This window comes from Cicer arietinum, chromosome 3 (genome assembly GCF_000331145.2).
Source record: "Cicer arietinum cultivar CDC Frontier isolate Library 1 chromosome 3, Cicar.CDCFrontier_v2.0, whole genome shotgun sequence".
NCBI lineage: Eukaryota > Viridiplantae > Streptophyta > Magnoliopsida > Fabales > Fabaceae > Cicer > Cicer arietinum.
This window is the reverse complement of record NC_021162.2, coordinates 73,272,957-73,300,216: the sequence shown is the minus strand read 5'-3', so window position 1 is coordinate 73,300,216 and position 27,260 is coordinate 73,272,957. Positions and strand designations below refer to the sequence as shown.

At 30.3% G+C, this 27,260-nt stretch overlaps 4 protein-coding genes across 4 annotated transcripts in view; 1 reads left to right on the top strand and 3 right to left on the bottom strand.

Annotated features, from left to right (window-relative positions):
* LOC101489391 (putative invertase inhibitor) overlaps positions 1 to 308 on the bottom strand; it is an 849-nt gene extending 541 nt beyond the window's left edge. The window contains 1 exon segment of the mRNA XM_012714112.3: positions 1 to 308. Coding sequence (XP_012569566.1) covers positions 1 to 159 — 159 coding nt within the window. The 5' untranslated portion in view covers positions 160 to 308.
* A 7,366-nt stretch (positions 309 to 7,674) lies between these two features.
* LOC101489059 (RING-H2 finger protein ATL5) lies at positions 7,675 to 8,513 on the bottom strand. Its single transcript, XM_012714088.1, has 2 exons — positions 7,992 to 8,513; positions 7,675 to 7,770 (listed from the first exon to the last, which is right to left on the bottom strand). Exons 1-2 carry the CDS (start codon positions 8,511 to 8,513, stop codon positions 7,675 to 7,677), a joined length of 618 nt encoding a protein of 205 aa, XP_012569542.1.
* Positions 8,514 to 14,720: 6,207 nt separating this feature from the next.
* On the top strand, positions 14,721 to 17,661 carry LOC101488724 (epoxide hydrolase 3). The gene is made up of 3 exons (XM_004494327.4): positions 14,721 to 15,311; positions 16,641 to 16,882; positions 17,170 to 17,661. The coding sequence occupies exons 1-3, from the start codon at positions 14,847 to 14,849 to the stop codon at positions 17,414 to 17,416; spliced, it is 954 nt and encodes a 317-aa protein (XP_004494384.1). The 5' UTR covers positions 14,721 to 14,846; the 3' UTR covers positions 17,417 to 17,661.
* A 3,401-nt stretch (positions 17,662 to 21,062) lies between these two features.
* On the bottom strand, positions 21,063 to 23,182 carry LOC101488396 (large ribosomal subunit protein eL18). The gene is made up of 5 exons (XM_004494326.4): positions 23,029 to 23,182; positions 22,844 to 22,933; positions 22,634 to 22,762; positions 21,945 to 22,127; positions 21,063 to 21,427 (listed from the first exon to the last, which is right to left on the bottom strand). The coding sequence occupies exons 1-5, from the start codon at positions 23,029 to 23,031 to the stop codon at positions 21,269 to 21,271; spliced, it is 564 nt and encodes a 187-aa protein (XP_004494383.1). The 5' UTR covers positions 23,032 to 23,182; the 3' UTR covers positions 21,063 to 21,268.
* Between the last annotated feature and the right edge of the window lie 4,078 nt (positions 23,183 to 27,260).

The window sequence follows — 27,260 nt, the reverse complement described above, 5'->3', positions numbered from 1 at the left end:
GGAAGAAAGAACTTCCAAACAGAGATTTTTGTTGTTTGGTGTTAAATTGCATACCCTTTTGATTAAGTCCTTGCCTTTGTTTTGCTCTGCCGTGGTTTGGTGTGACATTACAACTACGCAGATAACCAAGACCGAGAAGAATTTAGTAATGTTTTCCATTGTGTTTTTCTTTTTAAGGTTCTTGTTCTTTTTCTTCTTCTCGGAGTTTGGTTTCCTTGTATTGTTGTATGCAACCACGAGGAAACTATAGAGAAAGGTTTCATGGTTTTATAGTGGAAGAGATGTGTATTTTGTGTCCATGAATTCTGTTTTTGCTATAATGGGAATTTGTTTGTTATTCAACGCTTATTTTAAGTACCATAAAATGAACCTCTAATCGCATTCTACGCTAACATCAGCCACTGATGCATCCCTTTATTTGACTTTTCATCCTGTTTTTTTTCTTCTATTTTTGGTGATGGGTTTTACATTGAACGTTTATTTAGCTTCTTTTCTATTTGTGGAAAATATTTTTTATGTTAACAAACTTATAACAACTACATTTATTAAAACAAAAATTATGAACAAATTGTACAAACTAAATAATTATTACAAAAAAATTATACTCATGTTGTAAAGATACTTCTTCTTTTTTACGCATCGATTGGTATAATTGAAATATTAATAAATAAAAAAGTACAATTGAAGACATTTATTGAATAAAAGAACTTCATTATATTCATTCATTGGCTAAGTTTATATCTAGTAAAATTAGCTAATAGATATCTTTAAGTCTTAATTTAATTGCTAAATGTCAATATTATTAGGTTGGACGTCTTGTACCGAATTCAAAATTAGTATTTCAAATAGCTAAAAAATCTAAAAGGATATTTTTAATTAAAAGAAATATCAAATAATATTTTAAATATTTTAAAAATAATAATTTACAATTTATTTTTATACTAATTTACAATTTATTTTTATATTAATTTAAAATTTATCGATCAGATGTATTTATATATATATTAAAATAAATAAATAAATTATTTACTTTAAAATTTAAATTATTTATTAATCACAATTTTGATTTAACTAGTTTATTTATTTTAAATTATAATAAATATATTATGTTAAATTATTATTTATGAAGATAATTTTAAATTATTTATAAATAAATTGTTAAATTATTTATTTAAAATTATAAAGGGCAAAGGAAGATTTTAGTTACAATAATAAAGATAAAATTAAAAAAAATATATAAAATATAAACTATAAGTTTATAAACTACTTGAATTAGCTTATCAAAAAATGTTATAAGCTCATAATTGATTGTTAGTAAACAAACCCTATAACTCATAAGCTCTTTTTTTTCTCTCCAAACAGAGCCAAAGTCTAACAAACCCAAAATAAGTACTTTATTTTTCATAACCAAAATAAGTATTTTTTTACATGAAAATAAGTACTTATGTTTCATAAGCGATCTGAAATAAGTAGTTTTATTTTTACCTTTGTATAAAGGACGTGTTAGATAATATTATTATATATTAGTAGTAAGTTTCATAACATAGAATGAACCAAAACTAAAGTTAATAGGGTTACAATGAGTTGTTAACAAAGAATAGAGGAAGCAAGAGGAAGAAGAGAAACAACCACTCTAGGGTTTCATAACATAGAATGAACCAAAACTAAAGTTAATAGGGTTACAATGAGTATATATATAAAAGAATAGAATTGTCTAGAATTGTCTAAAATACCTTTACTACTAATATATAATAATATTATCTAACATCTCCCCTCAAACTCACGATGCATTAACATGTAGCATCGAGAGTTTGTCAACTAAAAAAAACGAAAATGTTTAATGGAATGCATCTTTGTGAACAAATCAGCAATCTGTAAAGAAGAAGAGACAAACGGTAGAGTAATGATTCTATGCTGAAGATGATGATGAGAGGGGTAACGAGGAGGATCAACAATCGCAGGAGGTGGTTGGACAGCCGGGGGGACAAGAGGAATGTCACCAAATAAGAAGCAACAATCAAAGAGAAGAACCAAGCCAACAAAAAAAAAAATCAAACCGAAAAAGGAGCGATAAAAAAAAAAAGCAACAACCATATCAAAATCAACAGATAGGAACAACCAAAGAAGTATCACCACGAAACAACCACATCAAAATCAACAGATAGGAACAACCAAAGAAGTAGACCACGAAACCAAATCCAAACAAACCAAGGAGCAACAACCATATCAAAATCAACAGATAGGAACAACCAAAGAAGCAGCACCACGAAACAACCATATCAAAATTAACAGATAGGAACAACCAAAGAAGTAGCACCACGAAACCAAATCCAAACAAATAGAACCAAACAAAACTAAATCATATCAAACCAAACTAAACAAAGAGAAAAGCAACAAAGCAAATTACTAGAGAGATTAGCAATCAAACAGAAGAAGCAACAGACAGAGCGACAACACAGAAGATCAAATTGTTAGCCTCATCCAAGTATCCAACCCTTCCTAGAAGGTCAATCATACAACCATAATGCTCAATCTGACGCACAATTCCAAATCTCTCAATTTCTTTGAAGCAACTTCTTCCTTCCTCTACCAAACCACAATGGTTGCAAGCAGATAACACACTAGTCATTGTTATCTCATTCGGTTAAAATTATTCCCGTAACATTGCTGCGAATACTTCTAACGCATCGTGCGGTCGTCTATTCTCACAATATCCCCTAATCATTGCATTCCAACTAAGCACATTTTTGACAGGCATACAATCAAACATAAACCTCGCCAAATCCATACACCCCATTTTCACATACCCATCAATCATAACATTAGAAGCAGCAATATCTCTATCAGGCATAACATCAAAAAGCTTCTTGGCCTCACTCATATCCCCACACCTAGCAAACCCAACAATAACATCAGTCCAAGAAACCAAACTTCTCACAAACATTTCAACCAAAGAAGTCCCAACATATAAATTAACACAAAACCCATTTTTCAAAACAACACAATGAACCTCCAAACCTTCTCTCAAAGCCATACAAATAATGACAGAAAAATACGACAAACACAACCACTGAGACAAAATAAATTAGGGATAACATGGTGCTATGCGAGCACGATTTCCCCCTCTGGATACGTCGTTTTACCGATCCAACCGTTGAAGACGAAGTCCTGAATGTTGTGAACCTTCTGTCCAAAAATCAGCCAAATCCAACGGTTAACGAATGCGCAATTGTTGTTTTTGTGAGACTGATTTAACAAAATCGGTAACATGGTTACTCTTCTCTTTTCTCTTTTGGCGGTTGCCTTTTCTATCAAAATAGTATCTCTCTCTTCTCTACGGTAGATCCCAGGATGATAATTCTCAATCATCTCTTCATAACGATCAATCAAAATCCCCCAATAACCATGCAAATAATAATGATTCTCAAAGTAAACTTTACCACTCATTGTTCTTTTTAGCTCCGTTGGTTAGAGCGCCAAACCCTAATGGGTTGTGGAAAGGTTTATAGAACCCTAATAATTTTTTTCTTTTTCGACTGATCTACTGAAAATAAACGAAAAGCTACAAAGAAGGGGTAAACCAGAAATGGGACACTGTTTACCGAAAAAAATCTCACTGAATATTGGAATGTTAGAAAAGAGAAACTATAATTATATTCCCTAATTGTTGGGAACTCGACAGCGGAATAGAGGCGGGATCGTTCAAGGAGGATCGAAATAGGCTCTAGATACCATGTTAACAAAGAAAAGAGGAAGCAAGAGGAAGAAGAGAAACAACCACTCTAGGGTTTCATAACATAGAATGAACCAAAACTAAAGTTAATAGAGTTACAATGAGTATATATATAAAAAAATAGAATTGTCTAGAATTGTCTAAAATACCCTTACTACTAATATATAATAATATTATCTAACATGACGAAGAAGGTCTTTTCATTGGAGTTAAAATTATTTAAGTGCATCATACTGTTTCAGTTAGTATTGGTGTGAAGTTATAGAACTCCTTGTTGATATGGAATGGATAACTGAGTTGGATTTCTCAAAGGTTGTAGTTGATGCCTTTAATTGCTACTCCAAGGACATATCGAAGCGAGAAATTGTTCTTGCTATTGAAATTATTTGTAACAACTCTCATTTGAAGTATGTTAAGAGAGAAACTAATATTGTTCCTCATCCTTTTACAAAGACAAATATTATTACGAAGTTGCTACCGACACCCCTCACATTACTACTCCAACTATTTTTAAATTAAAAAACATAATACCTAAATTACCCTTGCATATTTATAATATTTTTTATAATATTCTTTATAATATTCTTTAACTCACATATCATAAAATCATCATAACTCATCCATCATATTTATTGTTTTGTTTTTGAGTTCGTAAATATTTTCAAAATCTGAGGATTTTACGTGAATTGAGTTCAGGTACGTTATAAAATTGTAGAAATCTCATATAATACGTGAATTAAGTTCACGTAAACGTACGTGATTTAAGATTGTGTAATTAATGGAATTTGAGACTCATTGGTGGTACGTAAACTCAATTCACGTACATTGTAAAATTGTAAAAATCACAAGGAGTACGTGAATTGAGTTCACGTAAACGTACTTGAACTGATTTCACATACATTGTAAAATTGTAAAAATATCAGGTTGTACGTGAACTCAGTTCACGTAAACGTACTTAGATTGAGTTCACATAAACGTACTTGAACTGAATTCACATAAATGTACTTAAACTGAGTTCACGTACATTATAAAATTGTAAAAATCTTATGTTGCACGTGAACTGAGTTCACGTAAACGTAGTTGAACTAAGTTCACGTACATTGTAAAATTGTAAATAAACTCAGGTAGTACGTGAACTGAGTTCACGTAAACGTACTTGAACTGAATAAACGTACTTTTAAAATGACCAAAATAAAGGTTAGGATTTTGAGGATATGAATGAAGATGTTTATGAATAAGAAAGTTAGGGTTTTGAAGATGAAGATTATGGTTTTGAAGATGAAGATGTAGACAATAGGTAAGGCCATTTTGGGTAATCTATTTTTTTTTTTTAAAATAAGGGTGTCGGTAGTAAAGTGAGGGGTGTAGGTAGCATTTTTGATATTATTATTATTATTATTATTATTATTATTATTATTATTATTATTATTATTATTATTATTATTATTATTATTATTATTATTATTTATTATTATTATTATTATTATTATTATTATTATTATTATTATTATTATTATTATTATTGCTACAAATAAAGCAATAATAAAAAATTGGGTATTTGCCAATTTGAATAACGACAAGGGACTTTATAATAATACCCCTTAAAATACTTTCTTCATGTTAACTTGTTGGAAACTGTGCAAACGAAGAACCAATAGTATCATCGAAGAGGGATTCCAAAGGCCTCACAATCCTCTCAAGATTAGAGGAAGAAGACCATAATGAAGGGCCCATTGCTCAAATCAGATCCAAGAGACACAAAATTAGGGCTAGGTGCTTAAAGGATTATACGAGGAATATTTTCCGTTAGGAGGACTATTTTTATGTTAGAATAATCTACATCATAGTTACATAGAATGTAAAGTGTTAAATTGCTTCTTGAAATTGTATGCGTCGAGCATTTATTTCATGAATTTTGGAAATATGCAAATAACACTTTGAAATTGAAAGACGTTGGACAATATAACTCTTCCCTTAGTTTCTTTCATTAATGAAGTTGACATAAACGTTAACTACTTTCGTTAGTGACTAGGTTATTGGCATTGACTGAACTCATGAGCTGACTAGGTTGGCTAGCGTTGGCTAAACTCATGGGTTGACTAGTACCAGATTCATACAAGTTGACTCCTAAGCTTACACAACCTTATTTGAGTTATCTCTCAATAGTAATAAGTGTTAATTGCGTCATCCCAAATATGCAAAACATCAACAAGAAAACAAAACATAATTTAAAATATTTCATTTTTCAAATTTTCACTCGTATGTTTACTACCTTAGAGTTAAAAATCGCATCCCTATATTAGAAATAAAATACATCAAATCTGGTTCAAATGTTCTTGAACTAGGAAATGACACTATGATGGTTCGTGGTCCAAAAACTAGTCATGTCATGGGTGGTAGTACTCTAATGGATGGAGGTGGTGGAGGTTTCTTGATGAGTGGTGGTGCATTTATGTATGGTGATGTAGGTCTCTAATGGTTGGTGGCCTAATACGAAACCCATCAAGGTATATACTAGTCATCTAAGTTTATATGTTTTAACCTGCAAAATTCAAAATCAATTTACAGAAACTAGTTTCTCGAATTGGTCACTTACTAGCAATTTGGTCCCTACAATCATATTAAAAATTGAAATACAATTCTTGAATTACTTTTTCTCTTTTCTAGTTCCTGATGCATCTCGTTAACACAAGTACATCTTGGAACAACATTTGTTCTTCGTGAGTTGGTCCAAATGGTAAAATAGTAATTTCAGTTTGGTTTTGTCCCTCTTGTGCCTCAGTTTGGGGGGATAAAATTGAAGAAATCAGTAAACAAGCTTTGTGATAACAGTAAAAAAAATGGAAGAGAAAATTGGAAAGATGGGGAAACAAAAATAAATGGGGAAATTACATTTTGCAAGGGATATGAAAAGAATTTTCTTTCAAAATTTCTTTTAGTCAACAACTCTAATAATAACTTTTCATTCACATGATATGTGAGAATCACCGGATTCAAGCTTTCAGTCATGAAAAAAGAATAATAAATGATTTTTAATTCTTTAATTTTTTAAGATTTGAATACCATGAAAGAGAATAAAAAAAATTATATAAATGAAGATTCTTAGAATATAAAATTATGAAAGAAGTACAAAAATCAATTATAGTGATAGAGACATTATTGTTGTAATGATGATAAACTTTCAGTTTTTTTTTTTAAATTGAGTTTCAATTCCATTTTCAAAATCGAACAAATTAATCTTTCGTACTTTCAAAATCAAACAAATTAAATCTCTCTTACACCGTAACGAGTTGACTAACATCTAAAAAGTCATGTATATAATTAACATCCACATCAATCTTATTAAAAGAACAATCAACAAATGAACAATATTATCTGAAGTTTTTCATATACTATTTATCTATTTCCAAAATTCATCGTCTCATCCCTACAATTTAGTGATTTACTCTTCATAGAATTGTGTAACTTCTAGGTTATGTTTGTACCTATATAATCATGACTTTGCAATGAAATAATCAACAAAATATTTAGTAAAAAGCCAAGTGCACTAAATAGAATTATTTTTCTGCTTTCGTAAACTTCTCTGGTTCCTGCATTCCCTTACAATTGATGTTCTCTCAATTGTAGGCAGGATGTTCTCTCAATTGTAGGCAGGGGGATAGCAAAGCTTGGGAAACTACTTTTGTTAGTTGGAAACAACCCCCAAGCAATTAAGCATATCAAACTAAATCTATAATCCTTTATCTTTATCTTTATCTTTATCTTTATCCTATTATCAGTAGTGTATACAAATTGAATTTAAAAAATAAAAAATAAAAAATAAAAAAATTAAGGATTTATAGTTTGTGAGAAAGAAAAAAAAGTGGTTTTAAGAATTTATTTAGAATGGGTATAATTGTGTTGAAAGCACCTTTTTATTGCAAAATGTCTAGTGGTTTTAATCAATTAAGCATATCAAACTTACAAGCACCACCTGTCCCAGCGAGAATCCTAAAATTCCTTTCCTCTTTTCCAGTTTCAAATGAGATTCTATAATTCTATAATCAGAAAAGAAACATGCCAATGCCAAAAAGTGACAATTCTCCAATGTAGTGTGGTATTTCTTTTATGCATCATTGGCCTTGTCATTATTATCTTCACAAGATTATATCCCAAACCCAAACTCACCTACACGTTGCAATTAGCAAAGCATATCCAACTCGTTATATTCGGGTGCATAACCCGACCCGGTACCCGCATCTGATTACTCTACAGTTACACTTAGATTTAAATTCAATTGTTTTCTCGGACACCCAATCGGTTCAGGAAAATAAGAGCAACCCTCACCCGGTTCGAAACCCGAAATATCGGACCATTCAATGTGAGATTCCGGTCGGACCAGAGCACGGCAGAGAGGACAATTAGAGTGAGAAGCGAGCCACGTGTCAATGCAATCAGAATGGAAATCGTGGTTACAGTTAGGAAGCGTACGGCATTCATCTCCGTCGATGAACTCCGACAAGCAGACGGCGCAGTCGTGGAGAGTACGGCGTGCGGCGGAGGAAGAGTAAGTGAAGGAAGGAAGGGATTTGAGAATGGAAGGATCAAGTTTTTGTTCGTTGAAAGTGGTGGTAAGAGGGCGTTGACGGCGACGGTGATGGTAACGGTGGCAAAGGTAAACGTAAGTGCGAAAAAGAACGATGATGAGTACGAGTATGAAGAGAAGAATGGAAGAGGCTACCAAGACTTTGCCGTTACGAGCATACTTAGCTGCAAGGTCTGGGTCTGGGTCTGAAGCCATGAGAGAGAAGCTGAGAGGGTTTTTTTTTATGAAACTGTGGGTGCAAAAGCAAGTTTGAGGGGGTTTTTATTTCAATCGGAGCCAAATTCTAATATAATTTGTTCCACCAGATGGCTCAACCCCACCTAATTCTAATATAACTTTCTTTTTATAATTAGATATTTGATAAATTTTTCAAATATAAAGCATATTTTTACTCATAATAATATCACACCAATTAAAATCCTTACATATCTTCAATTAGTTATGTAACTAGTCATTCAAGAATTATATTTTACGATATATCAAGTTATTATATCAAGTTATTTTATGTAATTGCAATATTAGATAAACTTTTTTTATTCTATCTTTCCTCTATTCAAGTCATAGAAAAAAAAAGTTAATCATAAAAAAAGTTTAATTATAATTTTGATACGTTATTATAATCAATTCAAATAATGATTTTTTTATTTTAAAAATTAATAATTTGATATTTTCTTCTGATTTTTAAATTAAAAATTAACGATTTAATATATTTTAAATAATATTATATATAATTTTATAATATAAAATTATTCAAATATATTATTTAATTATATCTTATTAATTAAATTAAAAATATAAAAAAATTTAATTTTATATATCATTAAATAAATTAAAAATATAAAAAATTTAAAAATTAAATTTTATAATATTTTATTTTAATTATTATAAATATTAATTAATTTATATCATCGTATAATATATTATCTTATATAAAAAAATTTACATCATTATTTTTTTATTAAAAAAGAGATAAAAAGTATCCAATTTTTAGTTAAATCATTTATGAAGTGGTGTACAATATTGAATTGATGTTTCGTGGAACCATTTATTAATGATTACTTCTTTGAACTTTTGTAGATTCTTCATAAGAGCCTCTTTCATAGTTTTGTCTATAAATAATTGAGTAGCCATGTTTATCTGGCACACACTATTATTGTTTTTTGTTTATCATTATCGTCATTGTTTCTGTCCATCTTTTCATTTTTTCTCTTTGGAGTAATTCGCCAATTCTTCCTTTTGGCATAAGGAAAAGGAAGGATCGAAAGAGACATGAGATTCTCATTATGTGGTGTCCTAATTATACTACTTGCCAAAGATAATGTATGTACCCACCAACACCACAAACAGGTTAGTAGATACTAGTAAAATACAAGTATCTCTGGTATCCAAGAATGAGATTTGAGTTACTCTGTATAGAATCAAATATAAATTAATAGTCTAGGATTGATTCATATATATTTTCAGAAGGGGGCAGTTTTTTAATATTATTTTGTTTTCATTCAATCCGAAGGAAGTACTTAATTTATTGAATCAATAAACAACTTTTTTGATAGAATATTTTTTTATTAGCCCAACATCAATTACACATCAATCCAAAAGGTCATTCTGTACTCATCCAGTAATATTAGAACATCTCTAAGAGCATCTACAACGTGAGTGAAAATGAGTTCGTCCGTCAGCGTGTAATTATTTAACTTCCAGTTTTTTGTGGGTTCACCGTTGGAGTTGTGCCAAGGTGTCATCACGGTACTGTCAGGAAGGAACGGTGATTTATAGCAGTTACCTTTTTTTTTCTATCTACTTTCACAATTTAATAATAATATAATTATAACCGCTAATGTTGTAACCATTAGCTTTTTTTTAGTTAATATACCATCGTTAGCCTTTTTTTTCTCCTTTTAATTACGATTGTTAACTCATTAATAGATATAATTTGTTACTCATACTTTTTCTTCACAATTTTTGTTACAGAAGTTTATTAAAGTTTTTATTAACGTACTTTTTTATTTATTTTTCCATTTAAATTAATATTTTAAATTATAATAAAATTAAATATTAATGTATAAATTAAAGTAATGAAATATGATATAATTTTTTAAAAATTAAACCGTAAAAAATGAATGAGTTGATTTAAGGTGATGTAGCATAGTAGAACTTGAATCATGTTGAGTTCACCGTTGGAGTAGAAAACAAGTGAATTGCTTCAAGATGATGTGGCACAGTGGACCCCATATAAAGAACCCATATTGAGTTCACCGTTGTAGATGCTCTAACGATAGTCAAAATGAGTTCGTTCGTCAGGTGTAATTAAGTAACCGTCAGTTTTTTGCGAGTTCGTTGGAGATGTGTCAAGTTGTCATATCACTGTTCTCTCACGAATAAACGGTACTTTGATACGGTTACCTTTTATTTGTATTAATTTATGAATAATAATAAATAAATAATTTGTTAGTGGTGGATCCTTTTTCATGAACATGTGAGTTCACCATTGTAGTAAAAAATGAATAGATTATTTCAATATGATGTGGCATGGTGAGCCTCATTCAATGAACTTATATTGAGTTCACCGTTGGAGATGCTCTTATACATAAATTAATTTGGTTTCTTTAATTTGTGTACATATTCCTCAAGCACACGATATTCTGGTATCGAGGTTAATTCATAGGGTTTTTCTACTGTCACGGACGGACCGATCAAGAAATTTATCAAACGAGAACTTTGAGTAGATTTTTTTTTTATTAAAAAAAATATAAAATTTGTTATAATTAACTTATATGAATTTATATGAATGTGAGATTTTAAATTTGAAATCCCCAACAAAATAGTTAAGGGACATAAATAGCTGCTACATGTACGGTATAATGTTGGTATACGCTCTCAAAAAATAAAACATAGGTGACTTCTTCTTCATTTATACATTTATAGAGGATTTTTTATCCAAAATCATCCCTTAGTCGTTTTATTCCTTCTTTTTATTTAAATATGTGGATTTTATGCAAATTTAATTTGTCTTTTATTCTTTTTCATGTGATTTCGCTATTATTTAAACGCAGCGCTTATTGTTGTTCTCGTCTTGATACATACTTTTTGTGTTTTCGTTTATTTTAAAGAGCAATTTTACTACCGATTTCAATCAATGACTTTGGCATCATCGTTACAAATCTAAAGGATATTTCAGACACTTGAATTTTATCATATTTGTAGTCATATATTTTTGTGCTATTAATCCATATGTTGTGACTTTGTTTGCAAATTTATCATTTTTATTTTAACGATTTTAAATTTATATTATATTAATATATTTTATCAATTTAAATTAGTATCATCATTTTTTAATTAAAAAAATATATATAAAATAATGTACATTAATATATATATATATATATATATATATATATATATACATTATGTAGCACTAACAATTTTGATCTATCTTTTAAATAAACATTGTATATTGATAGTGTGTTTGTTGTCTTACATAAGTAGATGTTAGATATTGACATATGTATTATATGTATTCACTTTTAATTTTTAAAAATATATAATGTTGGTAATAGGTGTCAATGTTGTAACATTGTGTTTGTATTTCATAAATTATAGATAACATTAATTTCAAACAGTTATTATATATATATAGTAGTTTTGGGGAGGCCTCTAGTTGCCCCTCCATCAGTGGAGTTGTTTCTCAAAGTTATTGCACCATGCGACTATTGTAGATATCCAAAATCCTCAATGTTTTCCTTCCTAGACACGACATATTGGTTATGATATTCATGGTGTTTGATTTCTGTTGAGCTCTTGGCGAAGATTGTTGCCATATACTAATATGTTATTAGATAGCAACAAATAAACATGTACTAATATCAAGACTGGTCATTTGAATCGGTAAGCTCAACTTGGGCGAACCTATGCTTTCATTTAAACTAATGTTATAAATATCAAATTGTTTATAAATTAAATTTATTATAGCTGTATGTTTATAAATTTTGAATTCATTCAAGATGTTTTGCGGTTTGCATCCGTGTTAAAAAGTTATACTTCCTTCGATTTTTATAACAACAATTGAGTTATAATTTCATAAAATAAAATAAAAATAATTATAATTAGTTAATAAAATTAATTATATTTATTGATCAAATTATAATTTAATTATTTTTTATAAAAATAATCGGAGATAATATTATAATTAGTTGTAACTAAATTAAAATTAGTTATTCGTGTATCTATTCATCCAAACATGTAATAGTAATATCCAAATTCAACACTAACAACAACATTCATCTACGTAATAATATTTAATATGATATTTCTTACATTTCTGGTTGCAAAATCATAAATAATTTGTTTAGAATCAAGACTATTTTAAAAAATCTTTTCATAAAATCAACACAAGACTATTTAATTAATTTTTTATTTAGACCATAAATAAGATTTTAGCAATTTCAAAAAACTTCTTTCAACGAATGCAACATTAATAAGGATAGTTATTATTATTCTATAAAATATGCAAATATTAAGAAAACAATTAAATGGTTTAAGATAATTCGATATCATAAAAAATTTGATTTTGATTCAAATGTTAAAAGAGAATTTCACTGTTAATATCGTAAGAATCGCCATATTTCAAACAAATTTTCAAAAAAATTGTAACATAATTTCAAGTTTTTCTAGAAAATGACGTAAGTCTTGCAATACAAAATTAAAATTCAAAACGCTTCTGGTATGTTCTATCTATATTGTTCGAATATTTTATTGAGTCAATTATGTGATTTACGATATGTGAAAAATAATGAATTGTAAATGAGTATTTAACGGCTCAAATTTAAATGTATGAGATATTTTTTCCACTAAAAATAAATAACAAATTTGTCTCTTATTTATGAATGATAGTGAATTGATGTTTTTGTTTTTATTAGAGTTTTTCTTGAATGTCTGAAATTTGGATTATAACTTTATAATAATGCATAAAAAATAAACTAAATATATAATTTAATTGAAAAATGAAAATTTACACTATACTATGACATAATAAAATACTTCATTTGATTATTTTTATAATTAATGCATTTAATTCATATTTTAGATTATGAATAGTTTTTTATTTAAAATTATTTTAATGTGCTAATATAATTTTTTAGTAAATACTTTAACTAGAAAATGGATTTGTTAGTATATATATAAATAATTAATAAAAAATATTTGAGTGTCTGAAATTTTGAGATTTTGTTTGGCGCATCTTGATTCTTGAACACCTTTAAAAGCCTTATGATCGTAATCTATGCATCTGACACGTGTTATTATACAGACGAAACTGTTTCAGTAAGTGACGTGTTGGTGTGACAAGCCACACCATCCCTGCATATTTCAACATTCCAAGTGGTTTCATTTTCATATATCAACAATTCGAAATGCCATATACAGAGTTTGATAGAGAGAATAAAAAAGAGAGAAGGGGGAAATGAAGAAAAGAGAAAATGAGTGGGCTGTATAATACTAGTATCAAGCCCATGGAGGAAAGAACAACATCAAGCCCAACCATCCCAGGGTTTTGTATTGAGGGTAAAATAATCTTTTACATATGATTGACGGGGTGAGAGGTAAAAATGGGAGGTGCGTGGTACAAAACCCTAGCAGTCAACCGGACGTACTCAACAGAAGGCTATAGGCCCAAAAAGAATAATCAACCAGCCAAATAAATGGGCTCACTAACTTACTTACAAGTATATTGTAGAAGAATGATGAGGAAATTTTACCCCATATAACACTTTAATTATACCCCCATATAACCCTTTAATTATACCCTCATAATCCTTTAATTATACTCTTACCCCACATTTTACTCAAATATGCCAATATTACAGTTAATACTAAGAAGATATTTAAAGATTAAAATAAAATAAACAATTATATCATTTATTAATCTATTGTTAAATAAGTCAACACGATATAATAAGTCAATCATCTCACTTAATTTTATTTCTTTAATATAAATTTTATTATATAAGACATTAATGTAGATACTAATTATATGAGCAAAAAAAATTATATATTTAATTTTAAAAATGTAATTTATTTATAAAAGTTATTAATATTATATATATATATATATATATATATATATATTTATAACTTTTCATATTAGTTATTTCTTCGTTTTGCCTAATTTATATTTTTATACAATTATTTGGGTTTCTCAAATATATAATATGAAAATCCGATGTTATTTAGCTTTCAACGAGGTGTGTGATAAAAGATTGTTTGTTTTATAATTATGTTATCTTATTCAAAACTCTTATTCTATCGATATTTATATAAAATGTTAATACAAAGAATATAATATTTCCTATTATAAAATAATTGAAGTTTTCAATTTATACATATTGTAGCCTTAAATATTAAATGTTGTCCTTGTCCCTGACAGAGACAAGATCACGCTTCAGTTTCATCTCTTTTGTTCGCCTAAAAATTAAGAAAAAGTGAAGTGAAAGGAGAAAAGTTGAAAGCATAGAGAGAGCAAAAGAAAAGAAGATGGAAAAAATAGAGCACACAACGGTGAACACAAACGGAATAAAAATGCACATAGCATCAATTGGTTCAGGGCCAGTAATACTCTTCCTTCACGGGTTCCCTGAGCTATGGTATTCATGGCGCCATCAGCTTCTTTCTCTCTCATCTCTCGGCTACCGCGCCATCGCACCTGACCTACGTGGCTATGGTGACACCGATGCTCCGCCTTGTCCTTCTTCATACTCCGCTCTTCATATCGTCGGTGACCTAGTCGGACTTCTCGATGGTTTGGGTGTGGATCGAGTTTTTTTGGTGGGACATGATTGGGGAGCTGCTATGGCTTGGTATTTTTGTTTGTTGAAACCTGATCGTGTTAAAGCTTTGGTTAACATGAGTGTTGTTTTTCGGCCTAGGAACCCTATTAGAAAGCCTGTTCAAACTATGAGGGCTTTGATGGGTGATGATTATTACATTTGCAGGTTTCAGGTAATTTTTACTTCTTTTTTAATTTACTATTCAGGATATCTGTTTCTGTTATTTGGTGGTTTTTAGGGTGCTAATTCAATCAACTAACCTAATACGACATCAATTAACTATACTCCTTCAAATGTAACAGTGTCATGTAATTTATGAGAATTATGTTGGCTATAGAATTTATTTGTCTTTTAAGTTCTTTTTAAGAGTTTCATAGTGGTATGATGTTAGGAAAAACCCAAGTTCCAAGTCCAAAAGAGATGAGGCTGGTACTGTGTTGGCACCCCTCACCTTACAAGTCGGTTTTGTAAAGATGAGTTTGGTCATGTATAAAAGTCAAATGATAAGATGTAAATTTGTCAATTGACCCGACAATTTTGTAGGATTGAATTATATCCATTGATGATATTTGAGTTTGTTTGGGATTTGTTGGATCATCGGTTACCGTTGCTGCTGAAGGGTGTGTTGACAGTCATAGGATCTAGAGTTAATTGTAGTTATAAGAGGTCAACATATCCTACTTTACATATCGATTTTGTAGAGGTTAGTTGGACCTAAAATACAGTTAATGGCTATTGAAGACAATTGTTTTTCCTTTAGCTGTATTCAATATGCATTAAAGTTTGGTGAGTCTCCTTCTCACTTGATAAATTAACATGAAGTTTTTTTGAATAACTCTTGGATAGACTTGTTCTCCACACCAAATACAAGATCAATTTTGGTTCGAGTTCTTTTGAGATATAAAGTTGGTTTAATAGTTGAAGTTCGCGAGAGTTAAGGAATGAAATGGTAAAGAGGAAGAGTGTTTGATCCCCACTCCCAACATAAAAAATACAACCTATATTAACATTTGTCTTTCACAAAATAAAAATAAGAAAATGTTTGAGTTTCATACAAGTGAAAGCAAAATCTGTAATAGTCAGATTTGCGGTTTATCTGAATTCGGTTTTGAAGTATAATCAGTCTTTCTTAAACCAAAGGAATGATATTTGGGCAATATGTACTCAAGACATTGGGTTCTGTTACCTTTTATTACCCATTTGAGATCAGTGTTCAGTTAACAATGTTAATCATTATTAGGTGCAGTATCTATGTGTGTATGTATGTGCAGTTGCTCTCACCTTCGCTTCTTCCTCTATTCTTTTTTTTAATCAAAAAATTATTGTTGCTTCCATATTCAAGAGCTTCTGAATCAATTCCTGGTTTTCATGAACAGTTGTTATTAAGTTCAGTGTTGATCACAAATTTCAATAATATTTATATGCTGCATGGAATATTGATGATTTGATAGTTCAAAGATATATGTATATCAAGGTGATATGGTATTTGATTGTCCTGCAGAAACCTGGGGAAGCTGAAGAAGAGTTTGCTCGTGCTGGCGCTAATAGAATAATAAAATCATTTCTTACTCTGCGTGATCCACGTGCACTCTGTGTGCCAAAGGAGATAGGATTTGGAGGTTCTCCTAACACTCCTATTACTTTACCATCATGGCTGTCTGAAGAAGATGTCAATTACTATGCTACCAAATATGAACAGAAAGGTTTCACCGGCGGGCTAAACTATTATCGCGCTCTCGACCTGTAAGTTTCATCTAGTTCATTGTTCGGAACATAACTGTGCATATTATAATACAGCCTCTATTTGGATTTAAAACTCGGACTATTTTAATATTATTTCATATTCAATTGCACCAAAAGTTAATGGCTCATGTAAGTAACATTTGAAGAAATAATTGAACTCAGACTTGTACTTCTGTAACCATGCATCTATAAAAGAAATTCAGAGTAGAAACTCTTTCATTTGGGAAGAAGATATTGTTATTAAGCTTTGTGTATGTACATTAAGGTAAATTTTGATTTATCTGCAGAACCTGGGAACTGATGGCGCCATGGACCGGAGAACAGATCAAAGTACCGGTGAAATTTATTGTGGGAGACTTGGACCTTACATATAACACACCAGGAGTTAAGGAGTATATACATAATGGTGGCTTTAGGAGAGAAGTACCATACTTGCAAGAAATGGTTGTGATGGAAGGAGTAGCTCACTTCATAAATCAGGAAAGACCGGAAGAGATCAACGCACACATATACGACTTCATCAAGAAATTCTAATCTGCATCGTGTTTCACATGTAATGCCGAGTAAAATTCATTTATAATTCTCATTTTGGATTGAACTGTCCCACAGGCTTCAAGAGTACCAAGTTTGCATAATTTCTAGTTTCTAGTGCTATGGCGCTAGTATTTCTAGTCTTAACTTGGATATTTACTGTTATAGACAAAAATCGTACTTAACCTGATATTGAATACCTCAAACATTGTAACCTCTTTCAGGTTCAATTATTTATCGACTCTTAAGCCTGAAGCCGCCACACTAACCGGAGGATGATATACAAGAGACTTAGAAAAATACATTTTTCAAGTTTCCTCTCTCCTGTTAAAAGTAAATCTTGTTATAGAACGGACTAATTTAGATTCATAACTCCAACTCGTTCTAAGTTTGTGAAAAAACTTTTTAAAAACTCTATTTTATAAATGGTTCATAGTAAATCATCAGTTTAAAATAATTCAAAACTAATGACGGCTTACGTTACCTATTAAAAAAGCAAAAGCTCGTGTTCCTATTCAAAAAAGTTTGATGGTATTTCATTCAAAAAATAAATTAGATGGTAACCTATTATTACTCCATTTATTTATCCTTGATTTTTTGTCATTTTAGATATAGGAACTGAGAAATAGTCAATTTAAGTAACATATTTTGATTTACCCTTATTTATTTTACTCAATTGTTTTATTTAACTCAATATCTTTTGGCTTAATTGCACTTTTGGTCCCCTATTATAAGTGAATCATGAAAGTAGTCCCCCCATTTTGTTTGTGTTCAGCTTTGGTCCTCCAAATTGAATGAGTCCAAATTATGATGAATTGTCATATTTTTAATGACGTATAAAAAAAAATGGTGATGTGACAGATGCCTATGTGGATTAAAGTTATTATTATATTATTTCAAATTAAAAAATACAATTTATATTTTTTTAAACTATCATTATATTATACTAAATTTTAAAATAATTGTCAAAATTAAAGTTAAAAACAAAACACATAAAATCATGAACCTAAACAGAAGCAAAATCAAAACCAAATGAAATCGTGAAAGGAGCTTGAACCACCAACGTGAACCCTAAATCAATTCATGAAGTTCGTGAACCCTTTTCATCAAAATCGACCACTTCCCTATTAAACACACTTTTTACATCGTTTTTTGAAAAAAGCGTTGTAATAGATGCATAATAAGCGTTGTAAAAGGTGCATTCAATAGATGCATTATAATGCATCTATTACAACGTTTTTTTGAAAAAACGCTGTAAAATGTGCATTCAATAGATGCATTATTATACACCTATTACAACGGCTTTTTGAAAAAGCGTTGTAAAAGGTGCATTCAATAGATGCATTATAATTCACCTATTATAGCACTTTTTTGAAAAAACGTTGTAAATTACATTATTATGCACCTATTACAGCGCTTTTTTGAAAAAGCGCTTTTTTGAAAAAGCGCTGTAAAAGCTGCATTCAATAGATGCATTATTATGCTCTAATAGGTCATTTAATTATATGAAAGCAATCTTATTCATTCAATTATATGTAAAAATTGACAATTGAATTACAATAATACCAATTTCATTTCATAATAACAACCTTATTCATTCAAATTTGATTATATTACACAATTACATTACAATTTAAACCATAAACACCCTAAATTATATCATTACAAAACACCCTTAATTACTTCAACATTACAATAATTTTAACTAGTTTGTAACTCGTGCAGCCGCACGGAAACAATGATTTTAATAAATAAATGGTTATATTTTATATATATATATATATATCAAATTTCATAAATTTTATTGACATTAAAAAAATAAGTTGACTTAAAAAAAATAATTTACAATAAAAAAATTAAAAAAAAATCTAATTTTAACTTAAATGATGATGCCTTGTGAATAATCAAAAGAACAATAATCAACAGTCATGAAAGTGCCAAAAAATCCCTCATTAGTTTCCCAAAACTGCATTCAATAGATGCATTATTATGCACATATTACAATGCTTTTTTGAAAAAGCGTTGTAAAATATGCATTCAATAGATGCATTATTATGCTCTAATAGGTCATTTAATTACATGAATGCAACATTATTCATTCAATTATATGTAAAAATAGACAATTGAATTACAATAATACCAATTTCATTTCATAATAACAACCTTATTCATTCAAATTTGATTATATTACACAATTACATTACAATTTAAACCATAAACACCCTAAATTATATCATTACAAAACACCCTTAATTACTTCAACATTACAATAATTTTAACTAGTTTGTAACTCGTGCAGCCGCACGGAAACAATGATTTTAATAAATAAATGGTTATATTTTATATATATATATATATATCAAATTTCATAAATTTTATTGACATTAAAAAAATAAGTTGACTTAAAAAAAATAATTTACAATAAAAAAATTAAAAAAAAATCTAATTTTAACTTAAATGATGATGCCTTGTGAATAATCAAAAGAACAATAATCAACAGTCATGAAAGTGCCAAAAAATCCCTCATTAGTTTCCCAAAACACACAAGGAACAAAGGAAGAAAAAACGAAACAAATGAAGAACAAACAACGAAAGAACAAAGGACGAACACAAGGGAAACAGATGAAAAGGATAATGAAGAAGAAGAACCCAGATGAAAAGGGAAGATGAACTACAACGAAGAAGAAGAATAAGAAGATGAAATCGAATGATGATGATGATGATGATGATGAAGAAAAGGGAAGTGGTCGATTTTGATGAAAAGGGTTCACGAACTAAACCCTAAACCCTTTTTTTTTACACAAACAAAATGGGGGATTACTTTCGCGATTCACCTATAATAAGGGGACCTAAAGTGCAATTAAGTCATATATTTTATATACATAGTCTACTTGTTACAGTTTTTAGTAATGATTTTTAAAGTATTTAAGCTTTTGGTATAACTTTAAAAAAAACAACTTTAATGAAATTTTAATTTAAATATCTTTATTTTATGTTTTTGCTACAATTTATTTTAGATACTAAAATTTGAAAATGAGAAGCTATTTTGAATAATTATTCATTAAAACTATTTCTGGTATGTTTCTTTTGAAAAAAGTGATGTTATGTTAAAACATATAATAATAAATATTTAAGTTACTAAATGACAAATATTTTTACTTTATATAACAAATGAGTTTGAAATAAATTCTATTTATTAGTAACTTTTTATGAAAATCATATTAAAAACAAAGTTAAAATGAATTTATTAATAATCTAATATAGCACACAGGCCCTTTTCTCTTTTCCAATAAAAAAACGGGTCCATATTTTAAAAAATGAAATACCCACTATCCAAAACTTTCCATAGGGCAAATTATACTATTGAATGGAGGATATATACAATACCTATACCTCCGTTCCAAAAAGTAAAATAATAAAATAATTGCATTGAAGCTCAACATAGACATATCGGTTATGTTGTTTTAGGTAACTATTTCAATTACACTATTGCACCAATTGACCAACAATTAAGCACACGAAATATGAAATATAATATTAATCCGAATTAAAAGATCCTGTTAACTCCCAGACAAAGATAAACGGAAAAGATACTCGGGCCTCTCATTCGTCCCTTTTCAAACATTAGAAGTACAGTAAAGATAAATCCTTGAATAAAAAGTTACTCATTAATTCTCTAGAAAAATCAGAACAGTGTTTGGGCTAAAACAAAATTGTTCGGACGGCGCTTCATTCTTTTTTCCATTGGGGAGAAGGAAAAATAAAAACAAAACAAATTGTTCCAACAACACAGGAAGAAAATACATAATGATCATGAGATAAAAGGAAAGGTCCTTCAAAATTGAGCTCCAAAACTCAAACTCTAAAGCCTCTGCTCTTTCGTCTTCCTCTTGCCTTCTCAAATTTCCGGCCCTTAGAGCGCACATAGGGCTTGGTGTGGCTGTGTGGCACACCAGGAGCTGGTCCAAAGTGCTTGACAGCCTCACGAGCATTTTTAGGACCTCTAAGAAGAACCTGAAATATTTTTTCAAGAAAAATGTCAGATGTAGGACAGTTATTAAAGTTCTCGAAAAACAACCAATAAATGAACCCGTGTAATTCTTTCCAACACTTACAATCGTGGCAAAAGGGAAAAAAAACTAGGGAAAAAATAATTAACTAAATTGATCTAAATTTACACACTAGCAGGGTAAGCAACAGTATCAGGAAAGTGTAAACATAGTAACATTAAAAGGTAACATGCACATCTATGGTCTGCTAAAAAACAACTACTTGGAGAATGAGAAAACGCAATGGCTACTTGTTCTAAAATGAAAATACAAGTGAAAAAATAGCATTCACATCATGTTATAAGTAGATAAAATTTACAGATATGAAGTTTGGTAGCCAGATAGATTACACAACTATGGATTTAAAAAGTTGAGCTCACACGAGCTAAGCGAACATCCAAACATTAAAATTTGGCAATTTCAACAAAATAACAACTCCCAGAATTGATATAAGGAGACAAGAGTAGCATCAAAATACATACCGTGTTCTGGCCCAATGGAGCTCTAAGAGCAAGCTGATCAAATGTGAGGCACTCCCCACCAGCCTTCTCAATTCTAGCTCTGGCAGTTTCTGTGAACCTTAGAGCAGTTACCTTAATTGCAGGAACTTCATAAACCCTAATGTCATCTGTCACAGCTCCAACAACTACAGCTATCTTACCCTCCTATTGCAACAAAAAAAAGCACCCAAAAATTAACATTATAATTACATATAGCAATCATTTCAAATATTTAAATCATCTCATGTATGTAATTGTATATTAAGAATTAAAAAATGCTTCTATTGCCTAATTTGAGCTATATTAGTCGCATAACCACCATCTGGTAGACATGTCTGCAAGTTATTTCCAGTTTATTTACAATCTAAAGGCTATGAAAAAAAACTTAACCTATATAATAAAGTTTGACTTTATAAATACGAATTTAAGCTAAAAGTTATTGGAAAGAGTTTATGCAAATAATTGCTTATGCAATAAGCTATAATAATAAACACTTATTGTAAAAGCTATAAAAATGGGTTTCACTACATATAATAAGAACTTAATTTATCTTTTGTCATGTAAATAGCCAATATAATAGAAATTATATCATAAACATCTCTGCTAAAAGCTATTAATGAAGCTGTTTGTTCAAACATATGCATTACTAGATGGAGAAAATAGCTATATACCTTTCCCTTCATGAAGCGAATCAACCTAGAGAGGGATAGTGGTGGCTTGTTGACTTTGCTCATGAAGAGACGCTTGAGGATAACAGCATTGAAACTACTTTCAGTCCTCCGAACAAGGAAACGGTAAAGCTGAAAACCGATAAATCAAATACAAATCAATTATTCACAGTAACGGTAACAAACTTAACAAGAGTAAAACAGATAAGGTACCTTAACGAGAAGCTTAAGGTAGATATCATTGGATTTGGGTGCGGTTCTTTTGGTCTTCTTGGACTTACCTCCTGCCTTCAAATCGATACCCTACAATACAAATGAAGAAAAAAATGAAGTGAGATTTAAGCTCTGTCGGAGTTAGATGAAGAGGTTACGCCGGTGGGGATGATTGACGGACGTACCATTGTGGAGGGAGCTTGTTGCTGCTGCGGCCGAGCGAGAGAATGGGGCTAGGGTTTTGAATTAGGGTTGAATGAATTATTTATTTGGAATTCTTCGCACCATTTTGAACCCGACTCGTCTCGGATCACATTCGAAACCCGTTTTCTTTCTTAAGCCCAATGTTTTAATAATAAGGTAAAACACTATTTTATTAGTTTCATCTCTAATTTAACCAAAATTCCAAAGAGATCCTCCAAATATTAAAATGCCAGTTATTTTAGTTTGAGATTATATAATCGTCGTAAACTATAAAAATAGGAACTTATAATTTTTAAGAACTTTTTTTATATTAAATTATTATTTTAATAATTCGAGTAATAATTTTAGTTTTTAATTTGTCAAATATTATAGTTGGTAAGTAAATACTTAACTTAACTTGATTTCTAAATTTTACCACTTGTTTTAAGTTTGTCATTTACTTAATTATAATTTCAAAATAGTTCTTGGCATTGTATAACATTATTCAAGTTGATCTTAAAATCAATTTTACTTAACTAATAATGTTAAGATTGTTGAGTTGGCACATTAATTCACACCTCATCAAATATTGAGGACTATTGGTTACAGTTTTAAAAATAAATGTTAATACATGTTGAATGAAACACAATAATATTAAAGACTATTTGGCAACAAATGACGTTTTTGTACAACAACACATATCTACTTCTTCTATAACTTTTTTTCCTTCAAATTTTTTTTGATTACCAAAATACTTTGTATTTGAACAAAATATACTTAATAATCCATCGTATATAATCTAGAAATAAAAATTCCGTCACAGACCATACTGACTCATAGTTACATGTCTCTTGTTTATTTGGGACAATGAAACAACTAAACAATTGTTCAATTGAAAATAATAGAAAAAATCGAGAACAATGATAAATACTAGTTTAGAGACAAATTCCATATCAACAACTGTGATTGAGCATATTCCACAACATCACCGTATATTGTTAATATGATTTAATTGACCGGAACTTGTGTGCTTTTTAGTCAACAACATAAAAACGGCACCTGTTGTATTTGAATTTATATAGTTATACAAATACATAAAACTAAGGTTTGAATTGAAACTTTTTCATCTTATCATTTCTCTTCAAATCATATATGGTAAGATCCAACAGTGATAAATAATTATTTATACAAGAACACGAAGATATCATTTTTCGTCAAGTTTGTCAATCTCAAGACAAATAACTACTGTGTAGAAAATAAAATATTTTGTGAATAGCATTTGATCGTTATTCTAATTGAAATATTTGTTATTCTTTTAATTTTAGACACTTTTTGGATATATTTTTAGTCATAATATTTGTTTTGATGAATGAGAACAAGGTGAGAATGATTTTTTTGCTTGCAATCAATTTAAGTAGAGAGTTTCGATAAATGGTTATGCATTTTAGAATCAAATGGTTGATGATGTTAGATGTAATTCAAATTGATTAGTAATTAGGTAGTTAGAGTATGGTTAGAAGTTAGTTATAATATAGTTAGAAGGTGGTTAAGTTTGTTGAAACCTATTCACTAAAAAATTGCTTCTATAAAAGCCAAGATCAATGTAATGCAGAATGGGATCAATCCAATACTGAACTAAGATCAATCTTTAGACCACGAAGATCAATCTTCGTTTTCTGACTTTTCTATTTTTTTCTCTTTTCTTCTCAATTTCAATTCCTCTCAAATATACAATTGTTCTAACAAATTGGCATCAATAGCTTGAGTTATAGACCTTGGGAAACACGAGTGCAAGTGTGAGGGGGAATCAAAATTGGGAAACACAAGTGTGAGTGAAATAAAAGAAAGAAGAAATGAATGGAGGAGGATTTCCATCGAATTTGCCAATTCTGGATGGGAAGAACTGGGAGAGGTGGTCTGCATCAATGAGATAGTTGTTGGGAGCTCAAGAAGTGTTTGAGATTGTTCAAGATGGCTATGAACAACTTGGTGCGGATCCAACAGAAAGACAACAAACAATTTTCAAAGATTGCAAGAAAATAGATTGCAAGGCATTGTTTTACATCCAGCAAAGTGTGGATTCAAACAATTTTGAAAGGATCTCAAAGGTATCTACATCAAAAGAGGCATGGGATATCTTGATGAAGTATTACACAGGTGATGAAAAAACCAAGAAGATCAAACTTCAAATGCTAAGAAGAAAGTATGAATTACTGCAAATGGAGAACAATGAGAATGTGATTGACTATTTCAATCGAGTGCAGACAATCACTAATAAGATGAAAGCCAATGGAGAAGTGATGACAGAGGTTATGATCATTGAAAATATTCTGAGGACACTAACACAAAGATACGATCACATAGTGGTGGCAATTGAAGAATGAACGAATCTTGATACAATGAAGCTGGAAGATCTGCAAAGCTCCCTAGAAGCTCATGAATTAAGGGTAAAAGAAATAGATGAGGCACACACACAAACACAGGCACTGCAAGCTCAGATCAACAGGAAGTCCAATCAAGATGGAGTGAAAAACAAGAAGTGGAAAGGCAAGTCAAAATGGTACCATAAACAGAATCAAGATGGGGAGGCTGGAGGCTTGAGAAGTCAGCAAAACAGTGACAATAAAAATCAAGAAACCTTATGGAAAAAAGAAATTTGACAAAAGGAAGGTTCAATGTTATAATTGTCAAAAATATGGGCATTTTGCAGATGAATGCAGATCCAATAAAGTACAAAGAGATGATGGTGAAGCTCAATTAGCCTAGGCAGACAGTTATGACTCAGATGAAGTGTTGCTGATGGCATCTACAAGCATGGAGGATGACTATCCAGGATTATAGTATCTAGACACAGGGTGCTCGAATCACATGACTGGCCATAAAGAGTGGTTTGTAAGGATTGATGATAAGGTGAAAAGGAAGATCAGATTTGCAGATAATAGTTCTGTAACAGCAGAAGGAATAGGAAAAGTGTTAATTCAAATAAGAGATGGTAAACAATCATTCATATGTGATGTGTTGTATATGCCAAACATGAAGAACAATCTGTTAAGCCTTGGACAGCTGCTTGAAAAGGGATATTCTATGAAGATGGAGCAAGGTGAAATGAGATTGTTTGATGATTCAATAAGATTGGTCTTGAAGGCACCACTATAAAAAAAAAAATAGAACTTTCAAGATTGATATCCAGATCAATGAGAGCAAATGTCTAGCTGCTGAAATCTTGAATGAAGATTGGTTGTGGCATCAGAGGTTTGGACATTTAAATTTCAGAAGTCTTCAAATGTTGCATAACAAAATAATGGTGCTAGGAATTACCATAATTAAAATGCCAAATGAGTTGTGTGAAGAATGTTGTCAGGCCAAACAACACAGAAACGCATTCAAGGCTAAAGTGCCAACTCAATCTTCAAGAATGATGGAGATAATCTATTTTGATGTGTGTGGTCCTTTTGAAGAAGTATCAATAGGAGATAATCATTACTTTGTATCATTCATTGATGATTTTACAAGGAAAATTTGGGTATATCTAATCAAGAGAAAGAATGAAGTGCTTGAAATACTTAAAAAATTCAAGATAGTGGCTGAAAAACAAAGTGACTTTAGTATGAAAATCATCAGAACAAATGGAGGAGGATTACAACTCTCATGAATTCCATAGTTTTTGTGAAAAAGAAGGGATGCTTCATGAAGTAACTGCACCATACACTCCCCAACATAATGGCACGGTTGAAAGGAGAAACAGAACCATAATGAACATAGCTAGGAGTATGTTAAAAGGGAAGAAAGTGCCTCATAAATTATGGGGGAGAAGTAGTATCAAGTGCAATGTACATATTAAATAGGTGTACAACCAAGAGACTGGCCACAAGGGCACCTGAAGAAGCTTGGACTGGAAGAAAGCCAGTTGTGAATCATTTGATAGTGTTTGACTCATTGTGCTTCAGTCATGTACCAGCTCAAAACAGGAGGAAACTTGATGACAGGGCTGAACAAATGGTGTTGTTGGGATATGATGTCACTGGGGCTTACAAGATGTATAATCCAAACAAGAACAAAGTAGTGATAAGCAGAGACATACTAGTGGATGAATCAAGAGGTTGGGACTAGACAATGAATGCAATCATCCCAGGCATACCAACCATACCAGCCAGTAGTGCAGTAGCAGTTGAACTGATTGAGGACCAGCCAGCAGAGGTAGCAGATCAGCATGATTTTGAACCTATGAGGAGGT